We start from the raw sequence: 12,030 nt of genomic DNA, 5'->3' as shown, positions 1-12,030 counted from the left end.
GTCACAGCTATAGAGGAAAACAAAAATTTGGATGAGATTAAAACCCAAGAGCTCACTGGATCTCTCCAAACGTATGAGGTGGGACTGCCTTCTCATAAGTCAAGCAAATCTCTTGCTTTTAAAACCATCACCGAAAGAATGGATGATTCTTCCGAAGAAGATGGAATGGAGAAGGATGTAGCATTTCTTGCTAAGAACTTCCGAAAATTTCTAAAGATGAAGAACAGTGGGAAACTGTTCAGCATAAGGAAGTTTTCATCCTCCAAAGGTGATAGGAAAGAGTTTAAGAAGAATGAAGGGAAGGATACCCAATCTTCTCAAGGCATTGTGTGTTATGAATGCAATGGCCATGGACATCTCAAAAAGGAGTGTCCCAAGTATGTAAGAGGGAAGGGCAGAGCATATGCCACAACTTTTAGTGATTTGGATTCATCCAATTCTGATTCGAAAGAGAGCTGTGATGAAGAAGAGAATTACTCCACCTTTATGACTACTTCTCATGTTGAGTCCTCAGAGGACTTGAGTTTGCTAGTGCAAGAACTTGGGGAGCATAGTGATGAGGAATCCATGAGAATTGTAAAAGAATTAGATGTTGAAGAAGATGAAGATTCAACCAGTCTTCAAGAAAACTACAATTCCCTACTTGAGAAGTCAGGAGAATATACAAGGGTGACCAAGGCAGTTATTAAAAAGATGAAGAAGTCAGAGGAGGACTATGGAAGTCTCCTAGTGCGGTATAAGGAGGCCAAATGTGAAATAGAGACGCTGAATGGAGAGTTGACGGAAGCCTACTCAAAGATAAAATTCCTTGAGCTTGAGGTGGTTCAAGCCAATGTAAAAGTAGAGCGAGTCTCTTCCAAGAAGCTTGATGAAGTCCTCTCTCATCAAAAACCTTTCTCCGACAAAATCAGACTGGGATATACTAGAGAAAGTAGTTTAGCTGTCAAAATCACCAAGGATGTGAAGTTTGTACAAGCCAAAGTACCAGTAGTGGCTGCCTCTACACCTAAGAAAGTAGAGGATGAAAAGAAGAAGAATGTAGCTGACCAACGGGTGTTGAATAAGACTCGTAATTAATCTGTGGTCAAGCCTAAGGTTCAAGGGAAATCACCTCCAAAGTTGCAAAGAGGTCCGAGAATTCAACATTTCTGTGGACTTCAAGGACATACCAGACTAAATTGCCAAAAGTTGAGGACATTGAAAAATGCAAGTGTTCAGAGGTTAAAAAGCCCTAAAATTGACAAAAGGAATTGGGCTAGTGAGCAATTAAGAGGTTGAAATGGTGATTCCGGCGTAATGGACGTGATGAAAATGATCGGTGCCTTCACCACTTGCTTGGAGAGCTTTACTAAACGATTTGAAAGTCCTAATTCTCGTACCCAATCCTTTAGAGATATCACCCCAAATGCATGTGCCGTGTGGGTGAAAAGGGGTACTCATGCATAAGCATTTCAACATGTTCATGCATTAATACTTCCGATGTTTAGGGACATTTGCTCATGCATCTCTACATACTTGATTTGCTTTGTATCATTTGCTTCTGGTTTTAGCATGTTTCTTTTACAAGCTTTTGCTTTGATTTTGTTTTTGTTTTGTTTTTTAGTGTGTTCAAAAAATTCAAAAGCCCATAAAAATTGTAAAATCTTCAAAATGTTTGATCGCTTGTATTGTATATATCACATGAGAGTTTAGCCTAGTACCTTCGTACTAATGGCGTAGTGCATTTATGAGCTTAGCTTGTTTTGTATGCACATTTATTTGTGTGGAAGAAATTTTGAAAACTATGTGTGATTATTGTAAATAAATTTTTAAGCTTGTCATGAATGATTGGTCAATAATCTTGATGGTCTTGATACTTGCATAGACTTGTGTCTATATCTCTTCCCACTTTATTTTTGTTTTTCCAAAAGAGCTCACCAAATGTAAATCTCCAAATAAAAAGAAATATTGAGCTGTAAAAGCCTGTTGCACATACTAGTATTTGACTAGGAAAAAGAGAAAGCGACTTTTGTTTTGAAATGTATAGTGCTTAAAAAGCCAAAAGCTAATTCTAAATGTTGATATATCAAAAAATATCAAGCACCGATCTCAAAAAGAGATGTATTATTCAAAATAGATCAAATGTTATGATTTATACAGAAGTCAAATGAAAAGCTTCTAAGATATGTAATCAATTTGTGGGAGGTCATATATGTTCATTTCTATAATTGAGATAGACCACTTGATTTAGTACTAATTATGTATGACTTGATTGAATTGATCATTGAAGCTTCAATTTGGTCTAAGGACTATTTCGCACTTAATGCTTTCCCACAACACATAAGACTTTGATTCAATTAATGCTTATCTCATTTGTGTGATTGTACATGTTCAAATGTGGTGTGTATGCTCAAGTACTTGCTGATCAAACCCAAAAATATTTTTGAGTGTTTTATTGTTTTTGAAAGTGATTTTTACTTTCTTGTCATTAGTTTTTGTTCAAAATGCATTTTTGTGTTTTTCTTCAAAAACTAGTTCAAAGGGTGTTTCGCGAGAAGCTCGCGACTTAGAGCTTCCCACGAAAAGGATTTAAGGGAAATAAATTTTTGGTCATCTCACACAGAGACTCTTGCTACTGTCTCGTGAGTATTTCGCGACTAAACACTTCTCGCAAAATGTGTTTTAGGCAAAAACTGGAATTTCTTCAAATTTAGACAGAAACTCTCGCGACTGATTCGCAACTTAGAACTTCTCGCAAAAGTTTTTGTGCTTTAGTGGCCATTCTCATGACTATCTCGCTATTGTCTAACCCGCGAAAACGCGTGTTTTCAATTTTATATTGCAGATGTGATAGTTTTTCAAAACACTTTCATTTCCCTCGCTAAGCCTTTCCTGAACCCTTTTCAACCCAAAATCACATTTTACTCAAACCCCATCATTCTCAAGCCTAATTTCTGCATTTTCAACTTCAAAGTATGTTTTCTAAAACATTTTCTTCATGTTTTTTCTAAGATTATGCAGTTATTTGAGTTAGGGTTACAAAATTTTTGGGATTTTTCGAAATTGGGTTAGGGTTCTTCATTTTGCAATTTTTTTTTTAAATCTTTGATTGGGCTGTGTCCCATTTGTTGTTTGTGCATTTGTGTTGGCCCCATGAGGCATTTTAGCATGTATTGAGGCAAGTTTTCACCATGTTCATGCATTATTCATATCTGTTGTTCATTGTTGCATGTTAGGTGTTTGACAGAATGTCCGAATGGCATTTCTGTGTTGAACTAGACTCAAAAAGTCTTGGGCTATGAACGCATAAGCAGGTAANTTTTCATACTTATATGTTTTAGACCAACCCCCGGAATCGCCCCTCTCCCTATGGTCGAGCATTCGCTGATATCCCTATTTCGAATTTGGTTATTTGTTTGTGGGTTCATTAGCAAGATATGGGACAAACAGCTGACGAAGGGGATGAGCGAAACAGGGAGTCTACTGGACGGGGTTCAACTAGCGGATATTCTTGGAATAGCTGGAGTAAGAATTCCCCAAGTGAGCGTATTATGGGGGACCGTCAGGCACATCCGGCAAGGATCAAGGGGAGGAGGGGACGTGGTTGGAAGGGCTCTCGGGAATCTCGAGGATATCCACCGGACCACCCCGGCTCGGGGCCTTATATATGATCTGGCTAGGATCCGTCGAAGAAGTATTGACTGGCTTCGCAAGATCCGATATGCTTAGTGGGGCTTCGGTGACTCCCCCCGCCGAGCTAGAAGCTCCCACATCAGTTCCAATGTTTGTTTTTGGTCTTGAATGATCATGCTTTCTTTGTTTTGGTAAATGGTTGTGTGCTTTACACACTTTGTCCATTTTGTGCCTCAATGCCATGCCATGCACACCTCTAGGCACACCTCATGTATCTCATGCTACATCCTTATGCATCAGCACATGCACACATATGCACACCTACTTAATTTCATGCATTGTGTCTATGTGTATTTGGTTTAACTGTTTTAGCATGTTGTTTTGAGTTATTTATGCTCTGTTTTAGGTTATTTTTCCTTTTCGAAATTGGGTTGGGGTTCTTCAAGTCTAGTATTGAAGCCATGCAAAGCTATTCAAGAAACAAGTGATGAAGTGATGTTCATTAAAACTCGACAGATAAATCTATCAAGATTTAATGTTTAATTCTCGACAGAAGCTGTATCTATCAAGAATTACAAAATTTAGATTTTCAAATTTGTTTTTTACGCATATCCAAGTTATTTGTGTAGGGTTTCTTTTCTCACAACCCTAGACATATATAAGAATTATTTTAAGGGCTGTCTAAGGTGATGCAACTTGATGCAAAGTGATTATTCACTCAAATTGTGATCAGAGACAATCTTCCCTAGTTCATCTTTCTCTTGTAGAAGTTGCTGTGTCTTTGCGCCAAGGGTTTTGTAACCAAGGAGCTTCTTAATCTTCATCGTCTGGATGAACTTAAGAACTTTACTACCAACACTTTTTTTAAGTTGGTGTGTTAGTCACGTACTGGGATCCCTGCATCGATTGGTTAATCACGTACTTGGAGTAAGGGTTCAACTGTAGGTTGGTATTAGGTACTGGGATTCCTTTTACTTGTAACCGTTTGTTTTGATAATAGTGGATTCTCGGGAGTGATAACCTTAAATTCACCTAGTAAGGTTTTGCTTCAGTAGTTTTCTCCATTTGTAAACAAATCACATGTGTCAAATTTATTTTCCGCTGCATTTAACTTAGTTGGTGATTTGTTTGTGCTACCACATTTATTGCATCTAATTGAATTTAATTAATTTCACTTGGCTAATTAATTGATTAAGTTACCAAAGGGGTCAATACATTCTTGGCCTATCAAAGGTGAAGAATTAAGATCAAACTTCAAAATTTATAGAATCCCCAAATTCTACTTCAAAACTAGGGGTGTCAATTCGTGTTCGCGGGTCGAGTTCGTGTCGTGTCGAGCCATAAGTACTCTGATATATGGGTTGACCTGAACTCGACCTGTTTAGTAAACGTGTCAAGAATCCTCAACCCTAACCCGACCTATTTATTAAACAGGTTGATCCAACCCGACACGTTTAACCTGTTTAATTAATAAGTCATGTAAAAATTAATACTAATAACCTGTTTGATTAATAGGTCATACATGATTTAAATAATCTATAATTAATTTCTATATATCTAAAATTAAAATACAATTACAACCATAAATATAATAATAAACATATAATTACAACAACAAAAATTAAGCAATAATAACAAAATTTAATACCTTTATTACCTAAACGGGTCAAACAGGTCAAACGGGTTCACATGTTAAACACGAACACGACCCGTTTATTAAACGGGTCAGCCTTGTCGACCCGAATATGACCCGAACCCATTTAGCCTCAACCCATGACCTGTTTATAAACAGGTTAGTCATGTCGAGTTCGCGAGTCGTGTCAAATTTTGCCACCCCTATTCAAAACCAAACAAAATTCAACAAATTTATATATAACATACCAAATAAAATTTATAGTTCCCTAGGCTGGAAGACATAGGTTGCAGCTTTGATTTTCCTCCAAAAAATAGAGATGTTTTATCTGCCATATATAATATAAAAAAATAATTAGTAGAAATTTCAATACAAAAACCTAACTCATGAAAACAATGTCAATATAAATATGGAAATTAACCCAAATACTTAAAAGAAAATCAATTCTAAACATAACAAAAGAATAAGATAAAAAGAAAATCTTAAATATAAACAAATATCGACATATGTTGAATTGAAATTTTATTAATAATAACAATATAAAAAAATTTGACATAGAATACATTAATCAAAGAAGAAAGTTGAATTAGATTGCTTGCATTTTATTTTATTTTATTATTTTTTTTTTTATGTTAGTCTCTGTTTTTTGCTTCGGTTATATATATATATATATATATAGATTATTAACATTTGAGTTTGAGTTTAAGTTGGATTAATTAGAGAGATAGAGTTTTATTCTTTGTTAAGTTTAGATTAAACAAAAATAATTTTTTTTAAGAAATAATAATGATGAATTTGAGTTCAAGTTGGACTTGTTAGAGAGATAGAGTTTCACTTCTTGTTAAATTTGGACTAATAATTTTATTTAAATATTCTGTTGATGTAAAAAATTATGAAAGTTTAAGGGGGTTCAGGTATATATATATATATATATATATATTTCAGGCACCAACATATGAACAATATTTATTTAATAGCTTAGCATCTTCCTATGGAAGATGCCTTGCTACCCTTCAAGTCAAGTTAAAAAAACATCCAAGTCAATGTGCTCAAACTTGGAAACTTCTAGGTTTGTAGCATGACTTGACTTGCGCATTGTAGATAGAAGTACAAATCTGTTACTTCAGATTTAAGTCTTTTATTCCCTTTTGATTGTTTTCCTGGATAGAAGCATATATTCTCCTTTCATCTCAAATGGCTTTAAGTTAATTGTCTGTCTCGTTTCCTTATCAGCATAAGGAAAATGATCAGTAGAGAGAGAGAAGAGTCAGACATCTAAATTGTTGTGCCATCTTTGGTTTCTTTTCTTTAATCGTATCCGGAGTCCTTGGTTTTTGTTTTTTGTTTTATCATATGGAAGGCTTGGCAGCAGCAATTGTTGGACGGGCTGCTCTGGGAGCAGTGTTTGGAAAGGCATTTGCAGAGTTGTATGACACAGTTAAGGATGTGGGAAGCAAAGTCGTTATGTTCAAATCTGTTCTTATAAGTTTCAAATCCAATCTAGATCTTTTAGCACCAGTGGTTGAAGAGATAAGACGATTAAACCAAGAACTTAATCGACCAGAAGAGGAAACAAATAGCTTGATCAAAGATATGAATGATGCTGAGCATCTCATTCGCACTTGCTCAGAAATCCAAGATTGGAACAAACTTTTCCAAGCCTTTTATGTGAAGAAACTTACCGATTTGGATAAGGCCATTGTCAGGTTCTGTAAAGTTCATATGCAAGCACAGAACAGAAGGGATCTTTTGCAGATTTTGGAGCAGTTGAAATCTATTCGAGAGGAAAAGAAGTCACCCATCATGAAGATACATGGGTTGTCTTGCTCAGTTCCTGGACCCCCGGATTTTACTGTTGGGCTGGATGAGCCTCTGAAGGAGTTGAAGATGCAGCTGTTGAAGGAGAAGCAGCAGCAGCTTGTACTGACTGCTCCTGGTGGATGTGGGAAGACCACATTGGTGAAAATGCTTTGCCAGGATGAGCAAATTAAATGTCTGTAATCTCTCCTTTGTGTGTGTGAAATTTTAATTTATTATTGGCAAGTGCTTTAGGAAATATTGTTTGAATACACTTTTAATTTATATATAGTTCTAGTATGTGCATCCTTTATATCAAAAGTAAACCCTTAGGTACCATAAGAATAAAGAAAAACTGAATTGAATCATTTCACTGCAAAATTGTACAAAAAGCATATTTATAGAGAAGCTACCCTAACCCATTCTTATACTAGTAGGTCTATCAACTATGTTGCTTGAACTGAAAGTACAAGTTTGGTCTTTGTAAAATGGTTGGGCCCAATAGGCTCTAATATGAGGTACTACCACAAACAAAATACTTAGAGAAGTTCATTGTTGAATATTGAATTGAAATTTTGCTTGAATATTATATGCATGATTGTATATGGAATGAATGGGATTGCATTGTTTAAATTTCTGAAAGTGAAATTGAACTGAAGTTTGAAACAAATCTGTCTCTTTAGATAAGATATGATAGGCCGTTGCTACTTATGTTCATTATTTTGTTTTAGCCATTTCAACAGTGAAGCATTGTTTTTGGCACATTTCATCTTTTGGATTTATTGCCCTAGAAGAGTGGTAACAAAGACAATGTAACCAAAAAAAAATAAAAATCTCTTTTCTTGATACTTGGTGGCATTTCTCAAAGAACTTTGTTTTTGCCTGGTTCTAAATAAGATATGATAGGCAGTTGCTAATTATCTTCATTATATTGTTTTAGCCCTTTTAACAGTCTAGCAGTGTTTTTGGCATATTTCATCCTTTGGATTTATTACCTTAGAATAGTAATAACAAAGACAATGTATATTTAAAATAAATAAAAATTCTCATTTCTAAATAATTGGAGGTGTTTCTCAAAGAATACTCTTTTGCACGATTCTCAACCTTTGCAATGATTGAAATTTGTGTATTCACTTCATATGAGTTCACCATGATTATCTATATTTTCTGTTTCCAGTGTTATAAGAAATGTAATGTGCCTTGTTGGAAATTTTCTAACTAGATTGCTTTTGGATAGGCAAATTTAAGAACAAAATTTTTTTTGTCACCATTTCCAAAACTCTCAACCTGATGATTATTGTGCAAAGACTATTTCATCATATAAGTGGTAAGGCGCCTGAGTTCCAATGTGATGAAGATGCAATCAACCAGCTACGGGAACTGATGACACAAATTGGATCAAATCCTATATTATTGATCTTGGATGATGTGTGGTCTGGATCTGAATTTCGTCTTGAGATGTTAAAGTTAAATGTGCCAAATTTCAATATTCTGGTGACCTCAAGAACTACATTTCCAGGATTTAGCTTTACGTATAACTTAAAACCATTAAATGATGAAGATGCAATGACTCTGCTTCGTCACTTTGCATCACTGCAAGATGGGATTTCTCACATTCCAGATGAAGTTATCAAAAAGGTGCTTTGTCAATCTGTGATTATATATATATATGGATGCTTAATTTTATTCATAATTTTCTCCATTGGGAAAGTACTTATGTATATGCACATGAATGAAAATATAAATTCTAGTTTTGGTCCTGCTTATTACATAATACCATATGTACCTGCCAAAATCACGCTTTCCTACTTAAATTTGAGCTTGCTTGTTTTTTTTTAAATCCATTGTCCCCAAAATCCTACAACTTCATTATCATATTTCCAAACAATTAATGTGGTTTTAAACTTTTAATAACTTTAGCATTGGCTTATATTGACCCTGTACCCTCCAAACTTAAACTGATTTTATTTGCTTCCTTAAATTGCAGATAGTGAGAGGCTCTGGGGGGTTCCCACTAGCCCTCAGTGTGAATGGCAGATCACTCTGTGGGAAGCCTGTAGAGGCTTGGGACAGTAGAGCTAGGAAATTTTCTATCGGTCATTCTATTTTAGATTATAGTTCTGATCTGCTTGAATGTCTCCGAAAAAGCCTAGAATTTTCAGATCATGAAGTCGTTCTCAAAGAGTGTTTCATGGATCTTGGTTCATTTCATGAAGACCAAAGGATACCTGTCCTTGCCCTCATTGATATGTGGGCAGAATTATATAAACTTGATGAAGATGGCATTGATGCCATTGCCAATTTATATGAACTCACCACCAGGAATTTGGCTAATCTTGTGATGACAAGGTAAGCAGACTCTTAATTTTGATGGTCCAATATTCTTGTAGTGTGCACAGCCTAAGGCACAACTTATTTTAATGTCTTATAACTTAATTACCTTCTTATGGAAATAATAGTTTATTATAGATTAGTTGAGATGTACTTTTCTGCATTTGAAGAAAGAATTTGAATCTTCTAACTCCTAATTTTTGGCCATTCACCAGGAAAGATGCAAGTGAGATCAACAATTATTATAATGAAGACTATGTCTCACAGCATGATCTTCTTAGAGAGCTAGCGATATTTGAAAGCCGCCAGGGGCCAGAAGGACAAAGGCAAAGATTGTTTATGGACATAAGTGGAAACTCTCTACCAAGTTGGTGCACAGGACAGGATCAGCAACCCATCAATGCCCGCTTGTTATCAATCTCAACTGGTTTGTTCATGTTTCCCTCTATCACTCACATGCATAAACACGAGTGCAGACAATACATGTTGAGTGCCATCTCACATCGTATATAATACTTTTTTGCAGATGAATCGTTCTTGTCAACTTGGTGCAACATTCAAGCACCCAAAGTTGAGGTTCTAGTTCTGAACTTCCAGACACAGAATTACAGCTTACCTGAGTTTGTGGATAAAATGGATAATCTCAAGGTTTTGATAGCCACTAATTATGGTTTCTTTCCTACTGAATTAAGAAATTTTCAACCACTCATGTCTCTACCCAATTTAAAGACAATCAGATTGGAGAAGGTTTCAATCCCTTCCCTTTGCAAGGCCCCAGTACTGTTGAAGAGTTTGAAGAAAATATCCTTGTTCATGTGTAATATTGGTCAAGCTTTTGAAAATTGTACTATCCAAGCTTCAGATGCATTGCCAAATCTAATGGAGATAAACATTGACTATTGCAATGATCTTGTGGAATTGCCTGCAGTGCTGTGTGATGTTATCCCCCTAAAAATACTCATTATCACCAATTGCCATCAACTGTCTACACTTCCCAAAGAGATTGGAAAGCTAGAGAGTTTAGAAGTGCTCAGGCTTAGGTCTTGTACTGATTTATCTGAGCTGCCAGAATCTATCAGAAGCCTTAAAAAGTTAAGAATTCTCGACATATCTGATTGCCTAAGCATTAGACACTTGCCAAAAAATATTGGTGAGTTACGTAAATTAGGGGAGATCCACATGAAAGGGTGCTTGAGCTTGCGTAATGAGTTGCCACCATCAACTACAAATCTTGAGCAATTGAAGCTTGTGATATGTGATGAAGAGAGGGCTAAGTTTTGGGAGCCTATCAAGGAAATTCTTACCAATCTAGAGGTCAAGGTGGCTGAAAAAGATATCAACTTGGCTTGGCTTTTCAAACCATGATTTTCTAAGAATTGTTTCTTTTTGGAATATTTTGTAGGCTTTGTCAAACTTATTATTATTATCTTCCACTCTGTTTCTTTTTTCTTACATTTCGGTCCTATTGAAATTTGAACACATGAAAAAATATGTATCAATAGAAATTATGATTGTTTTAAATCCTAGAATTATGTAGATTTGTGTGTTTCCTTAATTTTATGATGGTTTTTTTTTTGGGGACAAAAATATAGGTTTTATATCTGAAGTTTGTTTGAAATCAGACAAACATGATAGAAAATCAACAGAAAGTAAAATTGTTTTTAATAACGTGGTTTAAATAAATGAGTTATTCTCTTTAGTAGATGAAAAAAATGAACATACAGTGCAAAGATTAATCAAAGCTACTGCCAGTGTTAGTAACATCTTCTGGAACCAATACATCAAAATCACTGACAGACCATTCTGCAGTCACCACTGCGCCACTAACATATATCTCTGTACCTGCATTAATTGAAGACCATACATGCCTTGCCGGTTCAGGTCCTGGATCCTGTGCAATGGTGATATGGTTTCCATTAGCGCCCTCTAATTATATTGTCCATCTTGAAGCAGAGGGACAAACTAAGCTGCACTAATCAAGTTAGACTAAACCAAGAAAGTTCACTATTGTGAATCTGACTGACCACTTTGACATTCTGGATTCAGATACTAGTCCTGACCTTATTTGTCATTTGGAAACCAATATTGGTGGTGTGAGACCTCTTCATGGTTATCGCTTGACTAAAGAAAATCTCGTGACGCTACAGCAAGGTGGATGCATTTTGCCATCCTATAGAGGGCGAAATTGTCTGAATCAAGTCAACTGCATTAAGGCTTCATTTACAACTGACTGCCCAGGTTTGAAGGTGGAGGTATGTGGCCTTCGTCTCTTGTACAATTATGAGTTGTAAGAGTTTGAGCAAACAATATTAAGCCATAGCATGAACTCCTCGTCTGATGATTGGGATCTCATCCATCAATTGCCCACTGAAGAAGGAAATTGGGATACGTGTAAAAGATGAAAACCAAGGAGAAATAGAGAGCTGAATAGAAAGCTACACAAAACTCAGAGAAATGGAGAACACGGAGAGAGAGAGAGCTTCTGGAAATGCTTTCTATTATGATTGAAAGAGAAATGAATCAATTGAATTTTACTGTACATTAATCCTTCTTATATACTACCTGTAAGCTAACTGAATGAAAACTAATTCTCCTAATTACTCGCTAATCAGTTACATCAGTTACCATTAAGCAGTTATAAACTTAACACGTGATTC

General features: G+C 35.6%; 1 protein-coding gene across 1 annotated transcript; it reads left to right on the top strand.

The window, feature by feature from the left end:
* Window positions 1–6,258: 6,258 nt before the first annotated feature.
* LOC112013988 (probable disease resistance protein At5g66900) lies at window positions 6,259–10,902 on the top strand. The gene is made up of 5 exons (XM_024046367.2): window positions 6,259–7,238; window positions 8,280–8,680; window positions 9,030–9,391; window positions 9,589–9,800; window positions 9,900–10,902. The coding sequence occupies exons 1-5, from the start codon at window positions 6,599–6,601 to the stop codon at window positions 10,736–10,738; spliced, it is 2,454 nt and encodes an 817-aa protein (XP_023902135.1). The 5' UTR covers window positions 6,259–6,598; the 3' UTR covers window positions 10,739–10,902.
* The last annotated feature ends 1,128 nt before the right edge of the window (window positions 10,903–12,030 follow it).

The sequence above is a fragment of the Quercus suber genome, unplaced genomic scaffold (assembly GCF_002906115.3).
Source record: "Quercus suber isolate HL8 unplaced genomic scaffold, Cork oak 2.0 scaffold_209, whole genome shotgun sequence".
In the NCBI taxonomy this organism is placed as follows: domain Eukaryota; kingdom Viridiplantae; phylum Streptophyta; class Magnoliopsida; order Fagales; family Fagaceae; genus Quercus; species Quercus suber.
This window is presented reverse-complemented; position numbering and strand designations above follow the sequence as displayed.

Excerpts from the sequence above, each read along its gene's own strand:
- LOC112013988 (XM_024046367.2), top strand. The coding sequence starts at position 6,599 with ATGGAAGGCTTGGCAGCAGCAATTGTTGGACGGGCTGCTCTGGGAGCA. Across the intron at positions 7,239-8,279 it reads CCAGGATGAGCAAATTAAAT|GCAAATTTAAGAACAAAATT; the intron begins GTCTGTAATCTC and ends GCTTTTGGATAG. Across the intron at positions 8,681-9,029 it reads CAGATGAAGTTATCAAAAAG|ATAGTGAGAGGCTCTGGGGG; the intron begins GTGCTTTGTCAA and ends CTTAAATTGCAG.